This window comes from Solanum lycopersicum, chromosome 1 (assembly GCF_036512215.1).
Source record: "Solanum lycopersicum chromosome 1, SLM_r2.1".
NCBI classification, from domain to species: Eukaryota; Viridiplantae; Streptophyta; class Magnoliopsida; order Solanales; family Solanaceae; genus Solanum; species Solanum lycopersicum.
Window position 1 is genome coordinate 89269081 of NC_090800.1, and position 12564 is coordinate 89281644.

At 33.6% G+C, this 12564-nt stretch overlaps 1 protein-coding gene across 1 annotated transcript; it reads right to left on the bottom strand.

Annotated features, from left to right (window-relative positions):
• Positions 1-1451: 1451 nt before the first annotated feature.
• LOC101264864 (vesicle-fusing ATPase) lies at positions 1452-10991 on the bottom strand. Its single transcript, XM_004230480.5, has 21 exons — positions 9814-10991; positions 9529-9624; positions 9356-9437; positions 8595-8645; positions 7622-7789; positions 7350-7504; positions 7122-7230; positions 6847-6946; positions 6681-6736; positions 6493-6558; positions 6289-6371; positions 6017-6150; positions 5344-5554; positions 4625-4756; positions 4496-4556; positions 4332-4391; positions 4160-4218; positions 3943-4030; positions 2872-2994; positions 2134-2199; positions 1452-1945 (listed from the first exon to the last, which is right to left on the bottom strand). The coding sequence occupies exons 1-21, from the start codon at positions 9999-10001 to the stop codon at positions 1802-1804; spliced, it is 2232 nt and encodes a 743-aa protein (XP_004230528.1). The 5' UTR covers positions 10002-10991; the 3' UTR covers positions 1452-1801.
• Positions 10992-12564: the final 1573 nt, after the last annotated feature.

Sequence of the window (12564 nt, forward strand, 5' to 3'; positions counted from 1 at the left end):
GTCTGAAATTAAATAAAATAATAAATACTTTACAATATAAATTTATGTATATACTACCAAAAGAGTAAGTGTGGAAGACAGAATAGACCTTGGCAGATAACAAAGTTATTTAAACCATTAAAGTGGAGTATTGTGAATGTACATACTTTTTTTTGTGACAAAAGGTGTTGTATATATATATATATATATATTATAAAGTAATATTTATTTTCAATCACTTAGCCTGCGTACAAGTTACAACCTTAGTAGAATATATTTAGAATCAAGCATTTACAGTCTTGATAAACTGAATCTGATTCAAGATATTAATCTTTTTTTTTTTTTAAGAAAAAAAACATCTTTCAATTTTCTTTCTAAATAGACAACACATTATTTAAATACAAGACTTTGCAATTAATTAAAGCTACAATTATTAAATATTTGCTTATTTGTAAGATGTAAGCTCTTACTAATAGTTAGTATTTTAAAATTATTAAAATTTTGTTTGTGTTATAAATAGATTAAATTAAGTGGATTGTCCATTAAGCGTATCATAAACTTATCCTTATCATGGATATGTATTCCCAAGGTGGTATGAACCTTTTTGGGACAGTAATGTACCCCTTCCGTCCGAAATTATTTGTCATGGTTTCTATTTTTAGAGTCAAAATATGAAAACTTTGACTAACATTTTAAGATGTATTTTTTCATCATATTAATATGCAAAAAATTGTAATTTATAGTACTTTTCATATAGTTTTAGAATATCTATTTTTTTTTATTAAAATATCGAATTAATGTAATCCAATTTACCTTTGAAATTTAGTCAAATTGACTTTCGATAAGCGCAACATGACAAACAATTTTGGACGGAGGAAATATCTACTAATGTGACATTAAACATGGTGACCTTTTGATTAATTTCTCTACCTATAAATAGAGATATCATTCACCATCATAATATACAGTTGAATAAGAAGAAAGTTCCTCTTCTTCTGTCTACTTCTCTTTATGATTATATTCTTATGCGCTTGATTTTATAATTGTTTGTTGATTATTTTCTAATTTGAAGTATATTATTGTTCTTTCAACTTTCATGTGTGTTAAATGGCCTTACTAGCAAAAACAATTTCAATCACTAAATTTTACAAAAAGTAAATTGTTTATCAAAGTTCGCGAATAAAGCAAAGGGAATTGAATATTAGATTTGTTTGGGCAAGAAATGCAACATCTTTTTCTTGATTTTTGTGTTGTGGACTATCTTGATATCATTTCCTGTCTACCATTATTGAGCTATCGATTGCAAAACCATCACCTCAATTTAACCAAATATCTGAGTTCACCTTGACCCTCACCCTAGACTTGTTATAAAGAGGTGCAAAAATCGGTGATATTGTCATAATAAGTGTGGAAAGAGTGTGCATCATTAAAAAGGATGGAATTAGCCCTGGGAATAAACATAAACAGTACAATTGTGCATCAAATGCTTCTCCATACATGTTCAACCGACGGACAAGCAGTATAAAATGCTTTACCATGAAAATATTCGTATTAGGTGCAAAGTTCAACTGAACAGAGATTACTTACAATACGCTGGCACAACAAAACGAATAGAAAAGGAAGTACCAAAAACTAGAAAGCAAATGAAGTTCACGAATGAGCTCTAACACATCTTGCGTGAATCGCCAATAAAAACCTCTGAATAACTCATGAATAGAAGAACCCCATCAACGGGGTGTGTGCAAATCAGCAATCAACGGTAAGGTGTAAAGGACTCACAGGAAAACCATGGTTCCTACCTAAATTACTCGAGACCACACACTCAATATCGAACAATATCTTGAAGGCAATCATAGAAATGTGCGATATTAATCTTTTCTTTGCCAGAATAGATGGCTTCTGCTGTCCCACCGTGTTCACCCTGTGCAGCCATTTCAACAACCATGTAGAGTTTCTTGATGGGCATCTATCATAAGATCATACAAATCAAGAGTTAGCTACCAATACTCTGTAACGTGCCTGAAATTTTAATTTCTCAAGCAGCGCCCAAAATCAGAAGGGGATGAGACAAATATGAACAGCTGGTTTAAAGAAAAGACATGCATCACAGCGTGCTGGTGAGAAAGTCAGGGAGCAGAGAGCCTCGAAACTTACATCATTTAAGGCCTCAGCAGCAGAATCAACGTCATCGCTTGCAAAGACATCAAGTTGTTGCAACACCTGCAAAGAACATCAAAACATCAATACTAGGGCAGTACAATAAAGGGATGACATTGGGTCAGACTTCTCCAGTAATTGCACTAATGAATTAGAGTTGAGAAAGTATCTAGTATAATGAGAGAGAGTGATGCAAAATTTTCTCAAATCACTAGCTCATTTGCTCCACTCTTCCTTTTTAATTAGTCAAAAAAGAAAAAATGGATCAACAAGAGCCCAATAGATATGATATATTGAGAAATTAAGTGGCATCAATGACGAAGCCACCATTTTGCACGACGCAGAGTTCACAAGATAGTGTTTGCTAATCCTCTTGTTACGATTATCACTGTCCAGTAAAATGTGAAAGCTCTGCGTAAAGGAGTTGATCAGCCATTAACACTGCACTACTTTATCTGGGAATACCTAATTCAGATGTCCTATTTAAGCTTTACTGCACTTAGCTGGCTCTACAAATGTATAGAATTTCTTCCATTCTCTTTCAAGAAATACTCTGGTCATATGACAGCCAATATAAGAATCTGTTTGGAGTTTCTTGTTTGACTGAACATATGAACCCACTTTTTTCTTGTCAAATATGAATGTATCTTTCTTCATCTTGGAGCTAAAGAGTTATTCAACTGGAGAAGGAACGTGCATGAAAAATAAAATGTAGCAGTTTGGATGCCCTCTTACCTTCTTGGCATCTTCTGTCTTCAGTGTTGGAACATGGTATGTGACTGAGAAGGCATCAGAAAGGCCAACTGACTCCAAGAAACCGGATTCACTAGTAGTTCCAATCACAAGAATCTTTTTACCCTGTAACGTGAAACCAGTTGTAAGACTCATCAGCAAAAAGCAGTTCCATATCCAACCACAATGTAATGAAATCCAGATCACAGCAAAGCAAAAAAGTCATCACTGCGTCTTGGCCGTTCTAGCTTTTTTCTCCACAGCTTAATATTAATATATGCTTATTATTTAATTTTTTTTAATAATTGTGGTGTCCAGAGCAACTTTGGCACACATCGACTAATTCCATGGATACTTCCACCAGCAATAGGGTATCCTAGTGTTTTTTTTTTTTGTCTCTCCGGGGCTTCAAACCTGAACCTCATGATTCTTAACCACTTCATTGGCCACTAGGCTACCTTTACTTTTCCTTCTAGTGGGACAAAAGAACCCTCTTTAACATTAATTTGGTTTTCAGCTTCCAGGCAATTATTCTGAATGAATTAGTCATATACAAAGAGCTCTTGTTTACTAATACATAAGCTCATCCCTATTTTGGTTTTGCTGGGAAAACCAACTTCTAATGTAAAGCATTGTGGAATGAGAACAAATCTTCTGAAGACCCAATAAAAATGCATACTTTCACTACTTTTTACATCCTTCCATAGTTCCATATGATTAAGGTTCAGCAACCTCCTCAAACAAAAGATTAACATAGCTAAGAGGGGCACACACATGTACAGTAGTCACAATCCCATTGTTCCAAAGGAAACATACAAGAACATAATGCCTGAGGGGGAGATAAAGAGGTAAGAAATCAAATTTCTTTCAAGAGCTTCCACAGAAGCAAGTCCCAGGAAAACTCTTTACACATTTCTTTCCTTTGCTTTAATACTTTTAAAGTTATCTTATACATGTTCATGAGCCACCTCCCAAACCCCACACACAGGGGGAGTGGGAAAAGAAGCAAACAGGCAATTATGAGTACCAAATGAGTAACATGAAATACAATACTGAGCAATTATGAAGAAATACCTTAGGAGGAAGCCGTTTAAGAAGCACCATAAGCGTTTGAGAAATCAAATTTGAAAATCGAGGGCCAATTGGAACATATTCCAGAAGTCTGCAGGGGTTACATGATAAACAGATAATAATGCATTTAAAAGCTATTTATGGTAACATGTTCCACAGGAACACACATAAAAAAGCACATGCCAATGCATTTGAAGGCACTATTTTTTAGGAAAATTACCTTTCAATCCCATCAAGGACCACTATACTAAGTGGTGACTTGTATGCATCCTCAAATACCTACCACATATTATCACAAGACAAAGTCAACAAATTAAAATGCAAAAAATAAATTACATGGGTGTATCCAGTCTGATCATACTAAGGTAATGCACAAATTTAACATCTGTAACCTTGACTATCTGAGAACATTTGCTGCTTTCGCTGAGCCCAATCATAGTTTCAGCAGAAATCTAACAATTCACAGAGGAAAGAGGCAATAAGAGATGGGTTTCATAGTGCATCTATGATTAATCTCCAGAAACTGTCCAATTTCCCAAAAGTTTAATAAACTTACTATCTTGACATAGGGAAAATCACTTTCAATTCCAACGGTTGCTGCCATTGCAGTCTTGCCACTGTCCATGGAAAGAAAAGACTAAAGATAAATGACCACATAAAAAACAAGAATAACACAAGCTTATACCTTCCACTTGGGCCTTCCAGAAGACATGTAATAAGGGGGCTCCCCCTGCTGACTTTAACTTGTTCTGCCAGTAGCATAGTTCTTCTGTAAATGTGTTGATGTCGTTCACCACAATCCACAATGCCATTAAGTCTGAAATTGTTGGGTCATAAACTAACATTAATGCAGCAAATTAAACAAATACTCTACAGCCCTGAAGTTAAGCTCCAATACTAAAGATTTTATTCAATATCCAGCCATCATTTCCTTGCTCATATCCATCTAATCTACGACAGACAAGTTTCTTCACTTAAGCTGCCAATAGCACACGTACTTCCCAACTATTGAACTTTAGGTCTCTCCTGCCCTACGATATTTATACCGACCTCCAATTAATACACAGGAGATGGATGCACTTAATATCAACTTAGTGTTACCCTTCCTCAGGATTTTTTTTTACCAGAGTTTCTTCATGTGGCTGAAGGCATATATATAGTTGTTCTCGAGTAGATCTAGCAATCTACTCTGAAACAACATATAGCCTGTCCCTCCAAAGTTCATTAAGAATTAAACTCAGCAATAGTGCAAGGCTTCTCTTCAAGCCCGACAATCCTACAAGTATTTGATGAGATTTTCACCTTGAAGAAAACATAAGACTGTCCAATTTTGAAAATAGATTTTGTACTTAACATTTTCAAGTAATAATACCAATAGTTGTAGACAAACACAGGAAAACCAACCTGCATCGTTCAAGGTCATCAGTGGAAGCACCAAATGCAGGTCTTACTTCATTAATGGCATGCAAAAAGTCATCCATAGTCACTTTTATACTCTCCTCATCCACTGGTTTGGTAAGATCATCCATGCTTAGTTGCCTGTTCAATGCATAGGATACTGCACTTTTGACTACACCTTCAAGCTCGGCACCACTATAATTTTTTGTTCGTGCAGCTGCATGCAATGTAAACGACAGGGAGAGGGGGGTTAGAAGTGGCACGGAACACCTTCAGTTCAACATTATATCTTATCATTTGTTGAAGTGTGACCATCTTATCTAAAAGCTTATATTGTTCCAGAGAAAACATTATTAATTTCTTATATTATGTCTCAACATGCCCTCATATGTGGGTCTAGTTCATTTTCATGACCAAACACATGGAAAGATTTTTTGCATTTTTGACAGGACCTCTTTTTATGCACTGTTACTTGTTACCATGTTGAAGTGTGTGACCATCTAATTAAAAATTTAAGTGGTTAGAGAGAGAACACTTCTAATTAGTTATATTATCTCTGACTTGATAAACAATCAAGTTAAACTAAGGAAGTAACATGAATTTATTCCTATCATCATATATTTTAAAAGAACCATATGACAAATATCAGCATGTTATGCTAGCTGTGGCGACTACATACCAAGTTCTTGCAAGTTCACATCAGGAGAAAGAAAGGAATTCTCTTTCATCTTATTTGTATGAATCTGGAGAATTTGTAGTCGACCATTTTCATCAGGAAGGCTTATCTCCACTTGGACTTCTAGTCGCCCTGGCCTATATCAATGATCGTATTTTGATAATGCACCATAAAATATTACTTAATTACCAAAGAAATACTAGAACAAACAGATTAATATGAACTTCAACCAGATTTATAAGTAACATAAAATTGATGCCAGACACCGCCTTTACCTCATAAGTGCTTCATCAAGCAGATCTTTCCTATTTGTCATTCCAATGAGCAAAACATTATTCAGAGATTCCACCCCATCTATCTGAACAGCAAGAAGAAACAATCAATCAACCAGCTAGAATCAATAACAGGAAAAAGCGTTCTACAGTTGTCATATAGCCAATCTAATCTCTGTGAACATAATTGGAAATTGTTGCACATACCTTGGTTAGGAGCTGGTTAACAATGCTATCATGCACACCAGTTCCATCTCTAGTTGATCCTCTAGACTGCATAACAAAAGCATCATGTTGAGAAACTAAATCTACAGAATCAACCACATGATATACATAGTAAGAACATGAGTAATAATCTGAAAAAATCAGATATTCTTGATTTTATGAGGTCCCACCTTACAGATTGCATCAATTTCATCAAAGATAATAACATGCAGTTCACTTTGGTCACCTGGAAAGACAAAAATGGGGATTAAAGCAACCAATTTTAGAACTCAGATTTATTTAAAAAAAGAAAAGGTTCAGAACTCAAAACATTCCTTGCTGTGATAGTTCCCTTACCTTTGGTTTTTTGGTCTTGCTCAGCATCAGCAAACAAATCCCTCACATTTTTTTCAGTTTCACCGACGAACTTGCTCAACACTTCAGGTCCATTGACAATCTAGATTGTATATTCACCAACAGGAAAAAACAAGAATCAGATAGACAATCAAGGTTGCATTAGGAACAAAAAAAACAACAGGAAAATAAAAGCAAAATGACATGCATATTGTAACTTCCAAAACAACAACAATAACATCAAAAGAATAAATTTTCTAGAGCTTTGATGGACCTACCTTAGGTTCCTTGCCATTTAACATTTTGCCAATCTGCCGAGCCATTAGAGTCTTCCCTGTACCAGGAGGTCCATGGAGAAGCATTCCCTTAACATGCTTGATACCAAGCCTGAAAATCCCAAAGCCAAGGCCAAGTGAGTAAGTAATTTTAACACTTTCTTCAAGAAATAGGCTTAAGTTCTCATGAAAACAAAAGGAAATTTGTTATTCAGCAAGAACTGTACATACTTGCTTGTCACGTGGGGAGGGAAAACCCTGGAAGCAAAAGCTCTTCGAAAAATATCAGAAAACTCTGCACCAAGACCACCTATGCCCAATGATTCAAGATTGAATTCTTTCTGCCTAAAGATGCTGCTGCTAGCAGCTTCACGTTGATTGACAATCTGTATTGAAGTCGGTTGTGGCAAGAATCAAATCAAAAGGAACTCAAATAAACACAAGGGAAGCCATTTTCTTTGACAACATTTGCAACTAGTATATTACTTAAAGACAGAAGTAACCTTTATTCCGCTGGAGTTAGCGGCTTCAAATATAATGTATGTGTCAGCTGAAACCATCCCTCTTTCAACATTAGATTTTTCTTGCCCCTCCACAGTAGCTTGATTCACAGTGACTATATAACCATTGCCATGAAACTCTAATGTCACCTTTTGCCCAGTTGTCATAATCTGCATAGGTAAAATTAATTATCCACGTCAGTTACTTTCATCAGAACTAGACTCATAACATCTACTGCAGCTTAAATTGTAATCCGGGGAGTTAAAGGTTAGAACAGCCACTTTATATCATCTTCTAATATAGTACTCCCTCAGTCCCAATTTATGTGATGGTGTTTGACTGAGCACGGAATTTAAGAAAGAAAGAAAGACTTCCTTTCTTAAACCTGAGAGCATTTCTCCTAAGGAGTATGTCTTACTTAAGTGTCTGTTTTTAATGTGTCTACCAGTGCCAAAATGCATTTGCTAAAGGTTGAATATCCAATCCAAAATCTAAAGGCTTGGAGTAGGCCAGAATTATAAACCCCTTCAAAGCAATTTCTCACCCCATGTGGGAGAAATATATAATTGAACAGCTACAAGGAAAACCCCATGCCATATTGTTACTGCATATTGATTCCAACCGACACCCCAAGGCATTTCCATATGTATATTTATTAATGAAGCAGATAATAGACATGTAAATCACAAAATGAATACGTACAGCCAAGCAACTCATTTGTGTGTCAGTCATTATCCTCACTCCTCAATAGTCTCTCTATGGCATGATTTCATTGACAAAACTAGTCAGCACAAGAAAGGGAGCATATTTGTGTTATGTTAAATTGATTATGAATAAAATAAAACAAATAAAATATGTTTAGTTTTCATTGTTCACTTCAAGGATCAGGTTGGTATTCAGCCTTATCTTCCAAAATTCTGAAGAAAGTATTCTGAGAGCAGCAATTTTTAAGAGGCAGGGGGATAGAGCCTTCACCTGATTAGCAAATCTCTTGCGAACTTGATTAGCCAAAGAAACTGCATCCACCTACAAAAAGACATATCTGGTAAAGTTCCAATGTCTACATCAATAGAAGTGTTTGAACCAGAGTACTCTTGATGCCTAAGCCTAAAACAAAACTAGAAGATGGATATAACAAAAATGCATCACAACAAAAATTGTAGAAGATCTGAATGCTTTACACCAGACTTGCTACCTGCTGGAAGAGATGGTACAATCAAAACTTCACCAGAACTGTCTTTTAAGGCTCTCTAAAAGCACGCTTAATCCCTGAAGCTTGGTGAGCTCAGGTTGAGCGCTTCTTCTTGCTTAATTAGTGTGTTAGTGTAGGTTGTAGAAGTCTACGTGTTAAGGCATGTGCACCTTCACCAACGAGTTCTGCCTTTATGGACACAAGAACATAAGTGGAATACAACACTATATATAGTTATATTGTAGTTTTACCACTCTTTTATCCAAATAATCATTATCTCTTTTTATAGTTACATTTTCTTGCATACATTCATATTTTTTGTTTTTTCACTTGACCTTTTTTTTTCCATAAAGCCCACGCTTAAATCGCGCTTTGCTTTAAGGACACAAGAACACAAGTGGGAGCTTGTTTGCTTCTTTTTTTTCACTTTTACCTACTCAGACAAGAAGAATTTAAATCTTCCAAAGTCATTGCATAGAACACTAGACATTGTTGCCTATAAAAAAAACTTGTGCTGAGACCCAAAAACACAGGACAGGTTTACCTGCTCCTCTTTGGTCCCTTTTTTCACAAACTCCAAGTCAAGGGTAAGTAAAGCAAGATTGAAGTCCTCAGGTGGAATAAATCTGCAATGCCAACAGTGAAAGCACTAATTAACTGATTTGATGGAAAAATTAGACGACTGTAAGAAACAATATCTGAACAGCTCTGCCGAACCTGCTAACAGATATAGCGTCTCCAGTGGAAACTTTGGCATAACGTCTTTGAATCGCATTAAGACCAAGTTGACCATTAGGAATGGCGTCGTGGGCAGTGTTTCACAGTTAAGGCAGTACTATAATGCATTATCTTTGATCATTATAATAGAAAAGCACAAACAATATATCACAAACTACATACGCTCATCGTCATTCAATGGGTAATGCTCTCCAATAATAAAAACAGAAATGGAATAAATTTGCAATCTGAAAATTAGGAATAAGAAGAGTAATGAAAGGATATGCAAGAGTGAGAATAAAAGCATCAGCGATGAGTGCATAAGCAAACTTGGATCCCGGAACAAGAAAGTTTCTGAGATCTGTAGGAGAACAATATGCGCAATTGGTGTAAGCAAGATCTTTCGCCGGCGTATTAGTTACGTTCATCGTCGTCGATGCTACTCCGCCGGAAGAACCATACCTCCCTGCCATTCTTGTTCAAGATTCTTGAACAAGAAAAGATCAAATTTTAAATAAATAAAATTTTAGAAATCTTTGGTCTTTTTCTTTGCTCTTAAGGAAAATGAACGCGGGTTCAGTTCCGGATCACAACCCGGGTTATTCGATATATATAAGCGACAAGGTTCACAACGGGCTCGAAGACACGGTTTGATTATAGCTATTTTTGTAAAAAAAATATTTATTTTCGTTTTTTTGGTCTTATAAAATAATTTTTCAGTATAGTAATTTTACAAAAAATTGTTCTTTCTGGCCTTAATTGTGTGTCCACTTTTAAATTGACGAATTTATTAGAAAAATAACTGTTGACATAATGAGTTTATCATGCTATTTCTATTAAATATGAAGTAAATAAATTAACAATCTAATATTTTCAAAAACAATTATTTTTGTCAAAGTAATAATTGAAGGTACAATACGTAAAATAAATTGTATTGTGTTTTGTCAAAACTAAAATTATAAAATGGACAATTAATTAGGAACAGAGGCAGAAAGTAATTAATTAATTTGAAAAGTATTTTTTTATAAGCCGATAGTGTTTGACTTTTTTTTTCTAAAAAATTATTTAAACGATACAATAACGGGAAAAAAGTGTAAAAATAAATCTCTAATATGGAGATTATTTTATAAAGAAAAATTATTGTATATATCTATTATGTAAGACTTTTATTAAGTATTTATTGTTATTTAATTAAAATACATATTATACATTTTCAATCAATAGTACACAAATAAATTATAGAAAATATTAAACTCATAGGGAAAAAAAGACCCTTAAACATAAAAGATAGGGAAAAAAGTAGTATTAAATTTTAGGGACATAAGTAAATGTCTATACTAATAATTTTGAAAACAAAAAATAATATAAAAAAGTTATTATAGAGGGTCGATTATAATTCTAAGATATTCATATTTTTAATTTAACTAGTTCTTTGGATATGTATACTACATGTGTATTAAAAAGTAATTTAGCATAAAAGGGCGCAGAGGGAAGGAATAATAACAAAATAAGAAGCTTCACCCAACTTAAATATTTTGTTGCTACATAAGTTGACATAATGAGATACTTTGTTACAATTGCCTCGAAACATATTGATAACTTTTTTTTATTAAAAAAAATCAATCTTTTGGTAGTTGCATTTTCCTCTTTGAGAAAAAAGGCAGTTAAAATAACTAAGTACCATGAAGATTTCTTTAAAAGAAAAATTATTTGAATAAATATCTTTTAAAGATGAATTTTTTATTTAGCAATACTTTTTATTTATTATCATTTATAGCAATATATAATAATACATTGATAAATTTACAATATGTATTAAAAGTGAATTATGTATATATGTTTTACAACTTTTTAAATATATATTATGCTTGTTTGGTAAAAGATTGACATGTTATGTTATAATATATTAAAATGTATAATAAATGTATTATTCATAAATAAAACTTGTACTATATAATTTCTATAGATTGTTCTGTATAACGTGTATTAAATTTATATTATAAATGTATTAAAAATAATCAAGTGAAAAAAATAATATTGCTATAAATAATAAATATTTTCTTGATATAGTATATTAATATAAGTTTTCCCTTTTAAAATCTCCAGAGTCCTATTGCTTCTGAAAGTATTTTTTTTTTTTTTTTGGGTTAAAGAAGATATTTATATTAATATATTAATATGCTTCATTACATGGGAGTGGCAGAGTAGGACGCTCGCTCAGTAGCGTAAGGGGAAATACAGTACTATTGTAGGTATTACATACATTGGCTATTGTAGCCTAACAAAAAATGTTCCTTCCTTGTCTGCTTCTAGCGCTTCCGAGACAAACACCGGAAGAATATCCAAACATAAAAAAGAGTTATATTAACTATCTATTTATTTATTACATGCTTAACGAGTAAATTAATTTGATACTTTACAAAATTGGATACTTATGAGGTAAAATCGGGAATGATAAGATTAGTACGACAAAAAAGAAATTCCAATTTTGCCGGCGTTTTGAATTTGACGGTAATGATTATGTGGCATATTTGAAAGTCTAGGAATGCTTGGAGTTCTAATAACGAATTAACCAACCCTCTACACATAATGACAAAAACTTTATTTGAATATAATGAATATCTTGATATACTACTTGCAAATTCTTTAAATGCCAATATCAGTTTATTTGTTGATGCAGGGTTACAAGTTGAATCAAAGAATATAAGCATCGTATTAGTTTGGTTGCTACGGGTAGCAAGGGTGTTTTGATTAATGCCCATGTGTAATGATTCTGAAAGTCATTTTTGAAAATTTTCAAAAAATTACTATTTTACCCCTTCCGATAGTTGCTTCGAGTCTCGTATGATTAGCTTAAGAAGTTGATTTTGAAATTTGGTTGTAAAATTGTGATTTTTGACAGTTTTCCGAGTTTTGGAGAGATAAAATTATTAAAAGTATAGTCGATAACAATCGGAGCTACGAGTCTCGTTATGAAATTCCATCAGTTTCTGGACATGACTTTTGGGTTAGTAGGACTATTGACTCAGATCTTGA